At 47.7% G+C, this 15269-nt stretch overlaps 1 protein-coding gene across 1 annotated transcript; it reads right to left on the bottom strand.

Annotated features, from left to right (window-relative positions):
- Window positions 1-2127: 2127 nt before the first annotated feature.
- LOC138683626 (uncharacterized) lies at window positions 2128-3207 on the bottom strand. Its single transcript, XM_069775620.1, has 2 exons — window positions 3110-3207; window positions 2128-2521 (listed from the first exon to the last, which is right to left on the bottom strand). Exons 1-2 carry the CDS (start codon window positions 3205-3207, stop codon window positions 2128-2130), a joined length of 492 nt encoding a protein of 163 aa, XP_069631721.1.
- Between the last annotated feature and the right edge of the window lie 12062 nt (window positions 3208-15269).

Here is a 15269-nt window from a genome sequence, read left to right as displayed (position 1 = left end):
GGGAGCCCCAGGCACAGAAGGGAAGGACAGTGGTCAGCCCCTGTGGGGAGAGTGACGGGGCTCTGTCCTTCCTTCTGGTCGCAGGAGGATGCCCTGGGCCATGCCAGGACAGGGTGTTTCTCCTCCTCAGCCCCGGGGGAAGGTGAGGCCTGAGGAAGGCCCTGGGTGCTGGGCTCAGCACGGGCAGTGCAACCGGGGCCAGATCCCTGTCTCCTGCCGGGTGCCGGCCTGGCCGAGGCCAGCGGCTCTCATCACTCAGCTCCTCCCGCCCAGGGGTGTGGCTGGAGCCCAGACAGACCCGCCTTTTGGGAAAGACTTGCCGATCCAGAGCGAATGCAGAGCAGCTCCCCTCCCCTCCCCTCCCCTCCTGAGGGGGCCCAGACCCCACGAGCAGACCGAGGGAGGGCAGACCTGTGCACACACCTTGCGCTGCTGAGAGAACAGCTCCAGGTGAAATGGCCCCTCTTGAAGGCCGTCTCTCCGCAGGCCCATTGTCCCGGCTGGCTGAGGAGCAGCTGCCCTTGGGGGGGGCAGCTGGCGCAGGGCAGCTCTGTGAGGAGAGGCCCGGGCTGCCCCTGCCCGCCTAGCAACAGCTGCACCATTGGCCACGGCTGAGCCAATTAGCGGAGCCGGTGTTGGCCTGTCAGTCACTGCCGACCTGGGGTGAGGCCGGAGGGGGCAGAGACCGAGTGGTCTGAGGAGAAATGGGGGAGAGATGGGCTGGGGCAGCTGGGGACCAGGGCCAAGGCCGGGACCAGGTTTGCAATTGCAATTGCAGGTGCAGGTTGTCTCCCAGCATGCATGGGACTGGGGGAGACCTGGTGTCATGTAAAAGGGTAGAGTAATTTGGCAGAAAATAACCCCCCTTGTGTTCCAGCTTATCCTCAGATGTCAGAGGGGCTGGGGGCAGCTAGGTTTAGATTCTGAGTGATATCCAATTTGGCACCATTAGTCCAGTTGCGTTCAACTTGTTGAACTCTCATGATTATGGATTCACTAATAGCGCACTGCACTTTCAGCTTAGTCACGCTCCATGGACTCACATGGCCAGACTTAGAGTTGGTGGCACCCAATGAGAAACTTTTACGGCTAGCTTAACGAATAGTGCAGTTTATTAAAGCAAACAGATTTACAGGTTCTTATGTATTGCCAGTGATAAATACACAGTCTGCAAAAGCACGTGCAAACATTAAATACAGCGCACGAAATCAAAAAGAAAAGTGATTCTATATATATAGAGAGATTACTAAGTAATCCGTATCTCACCCAAAGGTGTCCCTATGGGGGGGAAGGGAGGCTCAGCCTGTCGACTGATCCCAGGAGTCAGAGGTAGTCTGCGATGGTATCTTCCCTGACTTGTCTTCAATGTTGCCTTCCCTAACATTCCCCCTTCCTTAGGCCATTTTTATACAGTTTTTACTTCAAGGTGGAGCTTGAGTGACTCTAGTCATACATACCTTTATTGTGATTGGTATAAAATTCTCTCGCTTCACTTTTAAAGGTATAGATTAACAAAAATTCAGAGCGCAGGCTCAGTGAGGGGGTGGTCGTACCTCGGAGGCGGGTAGTCTTTGGGATGGAGGTGTGTTTTGGTATTATAGTGATATTATAATGAGCAAAGTTTGCACAAAGGACAGCATTCTGTTGAAACATGACAGACTGTTGGCCCAGGGGGTCAAATATGCAGTTTATCAGTACCATAGTACCATGAAGTTCCCATTTCTGCAGTGATTCACAGAGCCTGGCCACGGAGTCCTCACCCCGTTCCACACTCTGCCAGTTTGTAGGTAACGTTGTCTAGGGAACCACTATGGAATGGATTCCTTGCATACCAGTTGCATTCCACCCTGAAAGCTTCTTCCATGTTATATCTTTCCTTAATGTGTGAACAATGCCGTACCTTTAATATAGGTTTAATTTCGAAGTCACCTCCAGTAGTTATTCCACACAACTCCTCTCTGTTAGTGTTGCCTCCAGTTGCCTCCTGTTTCATCCTATTGTCTCCTCCTTTTTCTCTTTTTGTTGCCTCCTCCTTCGTCTCTGGTGTCCTCCTCTTGCCTCCTCTTTTTTCCTTTTCCTGTGGCCTCCTATTGCCTCCTCCTCCTCCTCCACTTGCCTCCTGTTACCTCATCTGGCATCCTGTGGTCTCCTCCTTTTTCTCTTTCTGTTGCCTCCTGTTGCATCCTCCTCCTCCTGTTGCCTACTCCTCCTCCTCTTGCCGACCTTTGTCTCCTGGTACCTCTTCCTCCTAAGCCCCTCTTGCCTCCTGTTGCCTCTGTCCTTTTCTCCATCTCGTAGGCCTCCTCTCCTCAACTGTTGCCTTCTGCTGCCTCCTGTTGCCTCCACTTCCTCATCCTCCTCTTGTCTCCTCTTGCTTCCTCCTCCTCTTCCTCCTCCTTTGGCTGCCTTCTCTTGACCCTTGGTGTGTCCTCCTCCTCCTTCCCCTCTTCCTCTTTTCTCCTCTTGCCTCCTGTTGCTACTTGTCTTGTCCTCGGCCTCCTCCTCCTCCTGTTTCCTTCTCCTTCAGGAGGCAACAGGAGGTCCCAGGAGAATGAGGGAAGAGCAGGCAAGGAAAGGCAGCAGGAGGCAAGAGGACACGGAGACAGGAGGCAGGAGGAGGAGGAGGATGCAACAGGAGGCAACAAGATGCAAGTGGAGTCAATATTAGGAGGAAGAGGAGGAGAAGGCAAGAGTAGGATGAGGTGGAGGAGGGAACGGGAGGCAGGAGGAGCCAAGAGCAGGAGGTGGAGGAGGAGGTAAGAAGAGGCAACAAGAAGCAAGAGGAGACAAGAGGAAGAAAGAGAGGAGGGGGAGGAGGAGGAACAAAAGGGGAAGTAGGCAAGAGGAGGCCACATGAGACAGATTCGACAGCAGGAGGTGAAGAGAGGAAACAGGAGGAAGAGGCAAGAGGAGGTAAGAGGAGGCAAGAGGATGATGAGGCAAAAGGAGGCCAAAAGAGGAAGAAGAGGAGAAGGAGAAGGAAATTGGAGGAAGCAGGAGGCAAGCTCAGAACACTAAAGCAGGTGGAGGAGGAGGCACTAAAAGGCCAGTGGAGCCCTGAGAAGGAGGAAGATGCCATATCCTTTTGCTTCCTGTTGCATGCTGTTGCCTCCAGTCGCCTCCTCCCTCATCATGTTGTTTCCTATTTCTCCTGTTGCATCCACCTATTCCTCCATCCTCCTCCACCTCCTCCTCCTCCTCCTCCATTACCTGTTTTATCCTGTTTCCTCTTCATGCACCTTATGGCATACCGTTGCCTCCTCCTCTTTTGCTTCCTCTTGCCTCCTTTTGCCTCCTCCTGTGGGAGCAGCTCGGAACACCTGGAATTTGTTTTCAAGAGTGACCGTTAGAATTTGTTGTGCTGCATGTTTGCCAAGCCTTTGAAGAACTAGTTTCACAAGGTCAGGTTGGAGGATGGCCTTGTGTAGGCCTGGGAAGATGTGGCTGAAAGTCACAAGTATGTGTATGGAATGTTTTTATCTTTAACTGTTCTGAGGACTGGCAAACATCCCAGCTGGGCCAGATATGCCCTCCTGTGTTAGTAGTATTTGCTGTATGCTGTTAGTTCTTTCTAGATCTTTGTTAAAACATATATAAGTTTGATCCTTTTGTGAAATAAGGGGAATCTTGCACAGAGAGCTTGAGCGCTTGATTCAGTCGCCGCAGATGGTGAGCCCGACGTGATCAAGAGAAGAAGACGACATGATCGAGAGAAGAAGCCGGCACGATTAAGAGAAGAAAATGACGTGATCGAGAGAAGAAGAAAAGAGGTGATTCCCCTCCACTGCGGAGACCATGCAATCTAACGGGGAGAGTTTTGAAGAAGTGGCCACGACTCCGAGAAAATAGGTAACAGCAACCCCTGTGGAACGGGTGAGTTGCGAGATTGCGGTAGCATGGGGCAACCAGTTTCTCAGGAGCATAAGCTCTACTTAAACGCTTTGCAGCAGATTTTATGGGCCTCTGGGTATAAAATAACAGAGGGACAAATTGCTTCGCTTTTAATATGGGTAAAGGATAATTGTAACTGGTTTCCCACAGAGGGAACTTTTGATAGCAAGGTTTGGGAAAGAGTTGAGGAGCATTTACAAACGCGAAAAACTTTGGCATTTGGTGTATCAGAAAATTTAATTGTGACATGGAAATTTATTTATACTGCGCTGGTGCATTTACAGCCGGCAGAGAAAATCATATCAGTACAACCTGATACTGCTTTTGAGGAGACAGTTTGTGAGCAGGCCGCTAATGAGCAGGATTCTGATAATAATTCTTTTGTATCAGGCTGGGTGGACTCTGAAAAAGAGATGGATTTATATCCCTCATTACCTCCACCACCGCCTGCACTAACACCGTTAATGCACACATCCCGCCGGCAGGCAGAAAGGCAGGCAGCGGGCGGGCAGCATGGGCTCCGCGGGGTTGCTGACCCTCACCACCACATACAGGTCCCCGCCGCCTTGCCGCTGCCTCCCGCCGCTTTTGCACCCGCTTCGCCACCGCTGCCTCCCGCGGCCTCTGCACCCGCCACAGCTGCCGCCGCTGTGCCACCGCCGTCCCCCACCCCAGTCGCCTGGTACTCCCTCTCCAGGGTTTGCAGAACTTAACGCGGAACCTGGCTTTGCTGCACTGCCTGTATCTCCTTCTCCTACTAATCCCTCTAAGTCTATGCCTCTGTCTAATCCTGTGGCTCCTGCTTTACAGCGGTGCAGAGGAAAAACTGTAGTGCCTTCAGCTCCGCCTTTAACAGACTTTGATACTAAATGTGACAATTCACTTCATGATTTGGGAAAAAATACAAATAGCTTGATGCAACGCTGTCAAGAAAAAGCTCTACAGCAAGGAGATACCATGTTTACTTTTCCTGTTATATACAAACCTCATAATCCACCACAGCATGAGGGTTTACCTTATGAAATGATACAAGAATTACGGAAATCAATTTGTGAAAATGGGTTACACAATTCATTTACAATGGGACTAGTGGAAGCAATTGGAGGCACTTATACTATGACTCCTTGGGACTGGAAATTGCTTATGAAAACGGTGTTGACTTCTGCTCAGTATTCTGTATGGCAATTAGAATACAATGATTTGTCAGTGGAACAAATTATGGAGAACTTGTCATCAAGGATACTTATAGATCAAAATATGTTACAAGGAACAGGCCCTTACATTACACCTCAGGCACAAGCAGCTTTGCCAAAGCAAGTTTTCGATCAAGCCACTCATATTGCGATCATGGCTTTACGACGCGTACCCGAAACTGGGCAAGGTACCGCTTCATTTGCCTCTATACGACAGGGCTCTCAGGAACCGTATGTATCTTTTATTGATCACCTTCAAGCCACGATAACACGGCAGGTGGAAAATCCGGAAGCTGCAAAAGCATTATTATTTCAATTGGTTTATGAGAATGCAAATATAGACTGTCAGGCTGCACTGAAATCAGTTAGAGGAAGAGCTACTGACATTGGGCAGTATATTAAGATATGTCAAAATGTAGCGACAGGCACTCATAGAATTAACACGTTAGCTGCTGCACTGTCACAGCAACTAAATGTTCATCAAGTTACTGTGAAATGCTTTGACTGTGGAAAATTGGGACATATGGCTAAGCAATGTCCTAAACGACAGAAATCCAAATGTGATAAACCTGTAAATCACTTCTGCCCTCATTGTAGTAAAGGATATCATTGGGCGAATCAACACAAATCGAAATTTGACAAAGAAGGTAATCTCTTACAGGGAAACTACAGGAGGGGCGCGAGACCCGGTGCCCTGCAAACCAACAGGGTCTGGAATTCAGCGGAGGCACCACTAACCGATTTGACTGCTACACAAACAGGCAGCCCACAAGAACCATCTGTGACCTCCAGCCCGCAACTACAGGGAGTGCCAGGCTGGATTTGGCAACAGCAGCCGACCTCTCAATAAAAGAACAGAGGATTTATATTGCGGGGACTGCAATATTCGGACCTTTGCCTGATGGCATGTTAGGATTAATAATTGGACGATCTAGTGCTACGACACAGGGAATAATTGTATACCCTGGAGCTATTGATTCAGATTATCAAGGGTAAATTAAAATCATGCTAGCTTCAATGCAAATTCCATGTACAATTCCGGCAAACACAAAAATAGCTCAATTAATATTGCTTCCTTGTTGGGTACCTCAAAACATGCAAAATAATCGAGGTGACAGTAGCTTTGGTAGCACCGGGAGACCTTTTGTATTATGGTCACAGGACATAACACAGAAACAGCCGATTTTAAAATTGCAAATTGAGAGTAGATGGTTTTCAGGATTGCTAGATACCGGAGCGGACGTTTCTATAATATCAAAAAAGGACTGGCCAACTTCGTGGCCGTTGCAAATAGCTCTTTCTACAATTGTTGGTATAGGAGGCACTCGACAGCCCATGCGAAGTGCCAAACTTTTGTCAGTAAAGGGGCCTGAGAAGCATGAAGCATGGATTCAGCCTTATGTACTTGACTCATCTGTAACTTTGTGGGGCAGAGATTTATTGAAACAATGGCACATTACCCTAACCACAGTCAATTCAAATTTATCCTAAGGGTCACTGATGTAAAACCCCTGCTCAAACTTACGTGTCTAACCTCTGCGCCCGTTTGGGTCGATCAGTGGCCATTAAAAGGGGACAAATTGATACAAGCACATAAATTAATTCAAGAACAGTTGCAGCAAGGACACATTGTCACTTCAACTAGTCCATGGAACATGCCGTTTTTTTTTATTCCAAAAAAGTCAGGAAAATGGAGATTATTACAGGATTTACGAGCGATAAATGCAGTGTTACAACCTATGGGGATTACCCAGCTGGGGACGCCAAATCCTGCAATGATCCCTAAAGAGTGGGAATTACAAGTCATTGATTTAAAAGATTGCTTCTTCACAATTCCTTTACATCCTGATGATTGTGCACATTTTGCCTTTTCAGTGCCTAGTGTAAATAATGCTGAGCCTATGCAGCGTTATCAGTGAACGGTGCTACCTCAGGGCATGATGAATAGTCCTACTATATGTCAGATAGTAGTTGCTGCGGCTATTCAACTGAGCCGAGATGCATTTCCAAATGCTATAATATATCATTATATGGATGATATTTTAATTGCAACAGAAACAACACAGTATTTGGAAAGTGTTGTGCAACATCTTGTAAATTCTTTGCACACCTTTGGACTTCAAATTGCTACAGAAAAAATTCAAAAGATGCCGCCCTGGAAATATTTAGGGTGGATTCTTACAGAAAGAACAGTACAGCCTCAATCATTAAAGTCGCAGACAGATATACAAACTCTGAACGATGCTCAAAAATTATTAGGAACAATAAACTGGGTACGACCTATGTTAGGTATAACCACGGAGGAATTAAGTAATCTCTTTAACATTCTGAGAGGTGATCCTGATTTAACATCACCATGGATTTTAACTCCAGCTGCCAAGGAAGAGTTAAATTTAGTTTCACAAAAGATATCTATGTTACAAGCCTATAGAAGGGACTTAACTTTACCTGTTGATGTGTATGTCATACAAGGTCCAAAACGACCTTTTGCTATTATAGGGCAACATGATAAAGTCGCTCAGAAAATTTTATATTTGGAATGGGTGTTTCTCTCTAACACTTTAAAGAAAACTATTACACAGCCTTTAGAAGTGATTGTGACTGTGGTACAAAAAGCACGGTCACGTACTCAGTGTCTCATTGGTTTTGATCCTGATACCTTGTATCTTCCTTTTTCAAAACAAGATTTTGATTACCTTTTTGTTCAATCACAATCACTGCAAATCGCATTGGCTGACTTCACGAACAAAATTTCTTTCTCACCGCCTAAATGTAAGTTACTGCAAAACCTTCACACATTAAACATCAAACCACAGACGATAGTATCAGATACTCCTGTTGTTAATGCTTGTACAGTTTTTGTAGATGGCTCTGGAAAAACTGGACGAGGTGTAGTTGCCTGGCTGGATAATGGAGTATGGCACACATCTGTTGTTCTGTTACAAGGTTCCACACAGCGTGTGGAATTACAGGCTGTTTTACACGCTTTAGCTTTATTTCCATCGGAACCACTCAATATTGTTTCTGATTCAGAATATGTCGTACGTGTTGTACAGCAATTACCAGGATTTTACTTAAAGGAGATAAGTGATGAAGACTTATTCAACAAATTTTTGGAATTGCAAACTCTTTTAAATAAAAGAGCTTATCCTTTGTTTATTTGTCACATTAGGTCGCACACTGTGCTGCCAGGACCTTTGACTAAAGGCAATGCCGTGGCTGACTCTCTTACTGTTGGCACAGTGCAATTCCACTCTGCCGTGGCCTCTCATTCCTTTTTTTCACCAAAATGCTGCAGCGTTGCAAAAGATGTTCAATTTGACAAAAGCACAGGCTAAAGATATAATTCGTTCTTGTCCAGGTTGTCAAAGAGTTGCTTCTGATGCAGTGAGCATTGGAGTTAACCCACGTGCTTTACACTCTAATGCCATTTGGCAAAGTGATGTTACACGTGTATCTGCCTTTGGCTCCTTGAAATTTGTGCATGTTTCTATTGATACCTTTTCCTCTTATATTTGTGCTACTGCTCATTCTGGAGAAAGGGCACGTGATGTTCAACGACATTGGTCACGATGCTTTGCAATTATGGAGGTTCCTCAAACCATTAAAACTGACAACGGTCCAGGGTATGTAGCTAAATCTACTTAATTATTTTTGCAACAGTGGCAGGTATCCCATGTGACAGGAATTCCACATTCACCTACTGGACAAGCAATAATTGAGCGTGCGCATCATGCTTTAAAGTCCATGTTGCATAAACAAAAAAGGGGGAATATGCCACCACAAGAACAGCTAGATAATGCTATGTTTACTTTGAATTTTTTAAATCGCTCACCAGACTTAATGGCCAGCACAGCTGTCGTGGTTTCAGCCCAGCCGGTAACAAAGGACCACGCGGCCGCTCGCTCACTCCTCCCGCCCCCCCCTCCGGTGGGATAGGGGGGAAGACAGAGGAGAGGAAAAAAACAAACCTGGAACCTCGAGGGTTGAGATAAAGGCAGTTTACTGGAACAACACAAAGAAATTGCAACAACAACAACGGTACTAATGAAAGAGTATACAAAAAGAGTGATGCACAGTGCAACTGCTCACCACCCAGGACCCGACGCTCTGCCACTTCCCCCACCGAAAAGAAGAGCACACCCCCCGGCCTGCTCCCCCTTTATATACTGAGCATGATGTCACATGGTATGGAATAGCTCCTTGGCCAGTTCAGGTCAGCTGCCCCGGCTATGCCCCCCCACCTCCCAGGTTCCTGTAAAAAAAAATTAACTCTATCCCAGCTGAACCCAGGACAACAGCGATAGATCGGCATTTTAAAACTCCTGATTCTATTTCACACAGAACTAAAGTACTGTATAAGGATCCTTTCGATGGACCTGGTTGGAATGGACCTGTGGAACTAATCACATGGGGGCGAGGGTATGCTTGTGTTCTTCTTCCCACAGGAACCCAGTGGATTCCAGCTAAACACGTGAAGCCATATCATGAGCTGGCGAAACCACTCGGACAACCCAGTCCCACAGATGAAGACTCTGAATTTGAAGGAGGAGAGGCGAATGAGGATGAAGCAGCGCATCGAGAATGAAAAAGTTATCACATAGGGACATTTGAAGAGAATGCAACAACAAGCTAGCGAGATGATGCAACATGTATCCTACTCCAAAGAATACCTTTTTTAGCATACCTGGCAATAGTGGCCAGGAACAGTATTGTAAGAATTCTGATCTTTTTTTCTTTGCGGGGTCACTGTGGCTTGGGTGCAGCATTTTTATTGGGCCCACTGAAGGTGTTGAGCCTAAGCCACGGTGACTATATAAAAAACCATTCCTTGTATAAGTTTGAACCTGACACAGAATCACAAAGATTTGGTGATGATATGTACTTCACATCCTTATGTTTTTGTAGGAGCTCAATTTCTAGATATTGCTTTACATAACCATGCTTTTGAAACTAATCTGAATTAACCTTACTCATAAGAATATATCTGAATTAAGTCTTACAGTAATCATGCCAATATGATGTCGTGCTGAATTGTGGATCCCTGTAAATATGACCAAATCGTGGGAAAGGGAATCAGGATTAAGTCAATTATCAAGGCTTTTAAAGTGGACAATTAGTCACCCAAAACAATTTATAGGATGGCTAATTGCCTTTATAATATCAGCTATCATTATTGCAGCTACTGCCGCCATTGCTGCCACGGCGCTTGTGAAATCCATTCAGACTGCTCACACAGTAGCTAATGTATTAAAAAATGTTACAGCTGAAATGAATACCCAGGTACAAATTGATCAACAATACTAGCATGATTGGATGCTTTGGAAGCAGTGGTAATTTGGCTTGGAGTGTATTGTGTTTGTGTGGCAAGGTTTTGGTAGTGGGGGGTTACAGGGGTGGCTTCTGTGGGGGCTGCTGGAGGTTTTCCCCTGTATCTGACAGAGCCAATGCCGGCTGGCTCTAAGATGGACCTGCCGCCAGCCAAAGCTGAGCCAATCAGTGATAGTAGTAGCGCCTCTGTGTAAGAAAAAAAAAGAAAAAGAAAAAAAAAAGAAAAAAAAAAGAAAAAAAAAGAAAAAAAAACAGCTGGAGAGGGGGAAGAGAAATGCGGTTGCGGAACACACAGAAATGGCAGCTGAAGAGAAGAGTGAGAACATGTAAGAGAAATAACCCTGCAGACACCGAGGTCAGTGAAGAAGGAGGGGGAGGAAATTCTCCAGGCGCCGGAGCAGAGATTCCCCTGCAGCCCGTGGTGAAGACCATGGTGAGACGGGTTGTTCCCCTGCAGTCCATGGAGGTCCACGGTGGAGCAGATATCTACCTGCAGCCTGGGGAGGACCCCACGCCAGAGCAGGTGGATGCCCGAAGGAGGCTGTGACCCCATGGGAAGCCTACGCTGGAGCAGGATCCTGGCCAGGACCTGCAGATCTGTGTAGAGAGAAGCCAACGGAACGGGTTTTCTGGCAGGACCTATGACCCTGTGGGGGACCTGCGCTGGAGTGGTATGCTCCTGAAGGACTGCACACCGCAGAAAGGACCCATGCTGAAGATCTTTGTGGAGGACTGTCTCCCGTGGGAGAGATCCCACGCTGGAACAGGGGAAGAGTGTGATGAGTGCTGCCACTGAGGAGAATGAAGCGACAGAGATAACGTGTGATGAACTGACCGCAAACCTCATTTCCCGTTCCCCTGTCCAGCTGAGGAGGATAGAATAGCTAAGGTGGGCACCTGGTGTCCAGCCAGGATCAACCCATCACATAGACAAAGTGCATTATAAAATAGAATGAAATTACATTGCAATTGGGAATTTCAAAAACAAGGGCTCTGTGTAACTCCTTTACAAGGGAATGAAAGTGGTGTATGTGATTGGAATTAGGTGAAGGCGCATTTGCAAGGTGCATTTGCTACTAATATTGCAGGAGAGATCTAAAGCCTTGCACAGATATTACAAGATCAAATGGGAAATATAAAAAATTAGCAGAATAAGGTATCTTTCAAAGAATTGTCTAATAGTGTTAAATGGTTAAATCCAAAAACACGGTTTGAAGGTTTAAATCTGTGTATCTGAATTTGTATTGCTATTGGAGGGTTATTAATCATTTGTGTGTTTGCAGCAATCAGAATCATCAGAGGAGCAGTACGAGGATTGCGTCGGTTCGAAGCTAGAGTCCTCGCTGCCTTCCTCGTGAATCTGATGTTCCTAAACAAAAAAGGGGGAGATGTGGGAGCAGCTCGGAACACCTGGCATTTGTTTTCAAGAGTGACCGTTAGAATTTGTTGTGCTGCATGTTTGCCAAGCCTTTGAAGAACTAGTTTTACAAGATCACGTTGGAGGATGGCCTTGTGTAGGCCTGGGAAGATGTGGCTGAAGACAGTCATGAGTATGTGTATGGAATGTTTTTATCTTTAACTGTTCTGAGGACTGGCAAACATCCCAGCTGGGCCCGATATACCCTCCTGTGTTGGTAGTATTGGCTGTATGCCGTTAGTTCTTTCTAGATCTTTGTTGAAACATATATAAGTTTGATCCTTTTGTGAAATAAGGGGAATCTTGCACAGAGAGCTTGAGCGCTTGATTCAGTCGCCACAAATGATGTTATTCTCTACTTCCCATCAGCAGGTGATGTCTGGCCACTTTCTGGGAAGCAGGGCTTCAGTATGCATAGTGGTTGATCCGGAAGAGAAAATGCTCCCCTTCCGTCTCCCTTTACTTAGCTTTTATATCTGAGCTGACGTCATATGGTATAGAATATCTGTTTGGTTAGTTTAGTTCAGCTTTCCTGGTTATGTCCCCTCCCAAGATCTTGCCCTGCCCCAGCTTGCCGTTGAGGGGGGCAAAAATGTTGGAGAGACAGCCTTGATGCTGTGCCAGCACTGCTCAGCAGTAGCCAAAACACTGGTGCATTATCAACACCTTTCTAGCTACCAATGCAGAGCACAGCACTATGAGGGCTGCTATGAGGAGAATTAACTCCATCTCAGCCAGAACCAATACAGGCACAATCCATCAGAGTAAATATTTCAATTTAAAATAAAATCAATAAACAAATAAAAAAAAATTACTGCCGGGGATGAAGCCATTTTCTATTTCTGCACTAGACTCTTTATATGTTTATTTATACATATAATAGATACCCACCCTACACACCTCTCCCATGCCCCCTCATTATGGACTCCTAAGCCTAGCCTGCCCTAACCACAACCCATACAACTCCTAACCCGCTGACCCCTAGCCCGCCCTAACCCTTACCCTGAGGACCTCAAGGCGTGGGAAACCATAGCCCACCCTAACCCTAGCCTGGAGAACCCCTAGCCATGGGGAAACCTAGCCCACCCTAACCCTAGCCTGGAGGACCCCTAGCCCTGGGGAAACCTAGCCCGCCCTAACCCTAGCCCTGATGACACCTAGGTCCAGAGAACCCTAGCCCGCCCTAACCCTAACCCTGAGTAAGCATAGCCAGCCCTAACTGTAACACCGAGGACCTCTAGCACCAGGGAACACTAGCCCGCCCTAAATCAAGCCCTGGGGAAACCTAGCCTGCCCTCATCCTAAGGCCGAGGAACCCTAGCCCTGGGGAACCCTAGCCCGCCATATCCCTAACCCCGCGGAATCCTAGCTCCAGGGAACACTAGCCCGCCCTAACTCTAGTCCTGAGGATGCCTAGCCCTGAGGACCCCTAGACCCAGGGAATTCTAGCCTGCCATAATGCTAACCCCGAGGAACCCTAGCCCCGGGGAATCCTAGCCCACCATAAACCTAACCCTGAGGACCCCTAGCCCTGGAGAACACTAGACCACACTAATCTTAACCACAAGGATTTCGAGGTCCAGGGAACCCTAGCCCGCGCTAACCCTAACGCCGAAGACCCCTAGCCCTGGGGAATGCTAGCCCGCCCTAATTGTAGCCCCAAGGACCCCTAGGCCCGGGGAACCCTAGCCTACACTAATCCTAAACCCAAGGAATCCTAACTCCAGGGAACACTAGCCTGCCCTAAACCTAGCTGTGGGGAAACCTAGCCTGCCCTAACCCTAACCCCAATGACCCTTAGCCCTTGGGAATCCAAGCCTGCCCTCACCCTAATGCCGAGAAACCCTAGGCCCGGGGAACCTTAGCTCGCCCTAACACTAGACCTGGGGAAACTTAGCCTGCCTTAACCCTAGCCCCGGGGACCCCTAACCCCGAGGACCGCTAGCCCGCCCTAAAATTAACCCCAAGGATGTCGAGGCCTGGGGAACCGTAGACCACCCTAACCCTAACCCCGAGGAAGCTTAGCCCCAGGGAACCCTAGCCCGCCTTGACCCTAGCACCGGGGAAAACTAGCCCTCCCTAAACCTAGCCCAAAGGACCCCTAGCCTGCCCAAACCCTAACACCAAAGATCCCTAGCCCCGGGAAACGCTAGCCTGCCCTAACCCTAGGCCCGGAGAAACGTAGCCCGCCCTAACCCTTACCACGAGGACCCCTAGCCCCAGCGAAATATAGCCCACCCTAACCGTAGCCCCGAGGAACCCTAGGCCTGGGGAAACCTAGCCCTGAAGACAGCTAGCCCTGGGGAACCCTAGCCCACCCTAACCCTAACACCAAGGATGCCTAGCCCCAGGGAACCCTAGCCCACCATAACCCTAAAGCCAAGGACCCCTAGCCCCGGGGAACCCTAGCCCGCCATAACAGTAGCCCCAAGGAAACCTAGGCCCGGGGAAATCTAACCCCAAAGACCGGTAGCCCAGGGAAAACATAGCCCGTCTGATCCATAACCAGAGGACCCCTGGCCCCGTGGATCCCTAGACTGCCCTAACCCTAGCCCCAAGGATCCCTAGGCTGGGGGAAACATAACCCCAAAGACCACTAGCCCCGGGAAAACCTAGCCTTCCCTAATCCTAGCCTGGAGGACCCTTAGCCTTGGGGAATACTAGCCCACCCTAAACCTAACGCTGAGGACCCCTAGCCCCGAGGACCCCTAGGCCCAAGGAAACCTAGCCCACTGTCCTGGTTTCAGCTGGGATAGAGTTAACTGTCTTCCTAGTAGCTGGTACAGTGCTATGTTTTGAGTTCAGTATGCGAAGAATGTTGATAACACTGATGTTTTCAGTTGTTGCTCAGTAGTGTTTAGACTACAGTCAAGGATTTTTCAGCTTCTCATGCCCAGCCAGGGCACCTGACCCAAACTGGCCAACAGTGTATTCCATACCATGTGACGTCCCATCTAGTTTAGGAACTGGGAAGTGGGGGCGGGGAATCGCGGCTCGGGGACTGGCTGGGTGTCGGTCGGCGGGTGGTGAGCAATTGCCCTGCGCATCATTTGTACATTCTAATCCTTGTATTACTACTGTTGTCATTTTATTAGTGTTATCATTATCATTATTAGTTTCTTCTTTTCTGTTCTATTAAACCGTTCTTATCTCAACCCACGAGTTTTACTTCTTTTTCCCGATTTTCTCCCCCATCCCACTGGATGGGGGGGGAGTGAGTGAGCGGCTGCGTGGTGCTTAGTTGCTGGCTGGGGTTAAACCACGACAGTCCATTTTGACGCCCAACGTGGGGCACGAAGGGTTGAGATAACGACAAACCTGACCAGAGCTTGTTAAAACAAATTTGTTATAAGCTTTCATTATGTTGATTTGTGTGTTCTTAGAGTTGTTGCTCTGGTTTTTAAAGCTCTGTTATGTATCACCTCGCTTGCTGTATG

This window comes from Haliaeetus albicilla, chromosome W (assembly GCF_947461875.1).
Source record: "Haliaeetus albicilla chromosome W, bHalAlb1.1, whole genome shotgun sequence".
In the NCBI taxonomy this organism is placed as follows: Eukaryota; Metazoa; Chordata; class Aves; order Accipitriformes; family Accipitridae; genus Haliaeetus; species Haliaeetus albicilla.
Note: the sequence above shows the minus strand (reverse complement) of the source record. Positions and strands in the feature narration are given on the sequence as shown.

What these genes read in the sequence shown, in the direction of transcription:
- LOC138683626 (XM_069775620.1), bottom strand. Translation starts at nt 3,207, where the DNA reads ATGGAGGAGGAGGAGGAGGAGGTGGAGGAGGATGGAGGAATAGGTGGA. An exon ending in GAGGGAGGAGGCGACTGGAG is followed by an intron (nt 2,522 to 3,109) that starts GCAACAGCATGC and finishes TGCCTCCTGAAG; the next exon opens with GAGAAGGAAACAGGAGGAGG.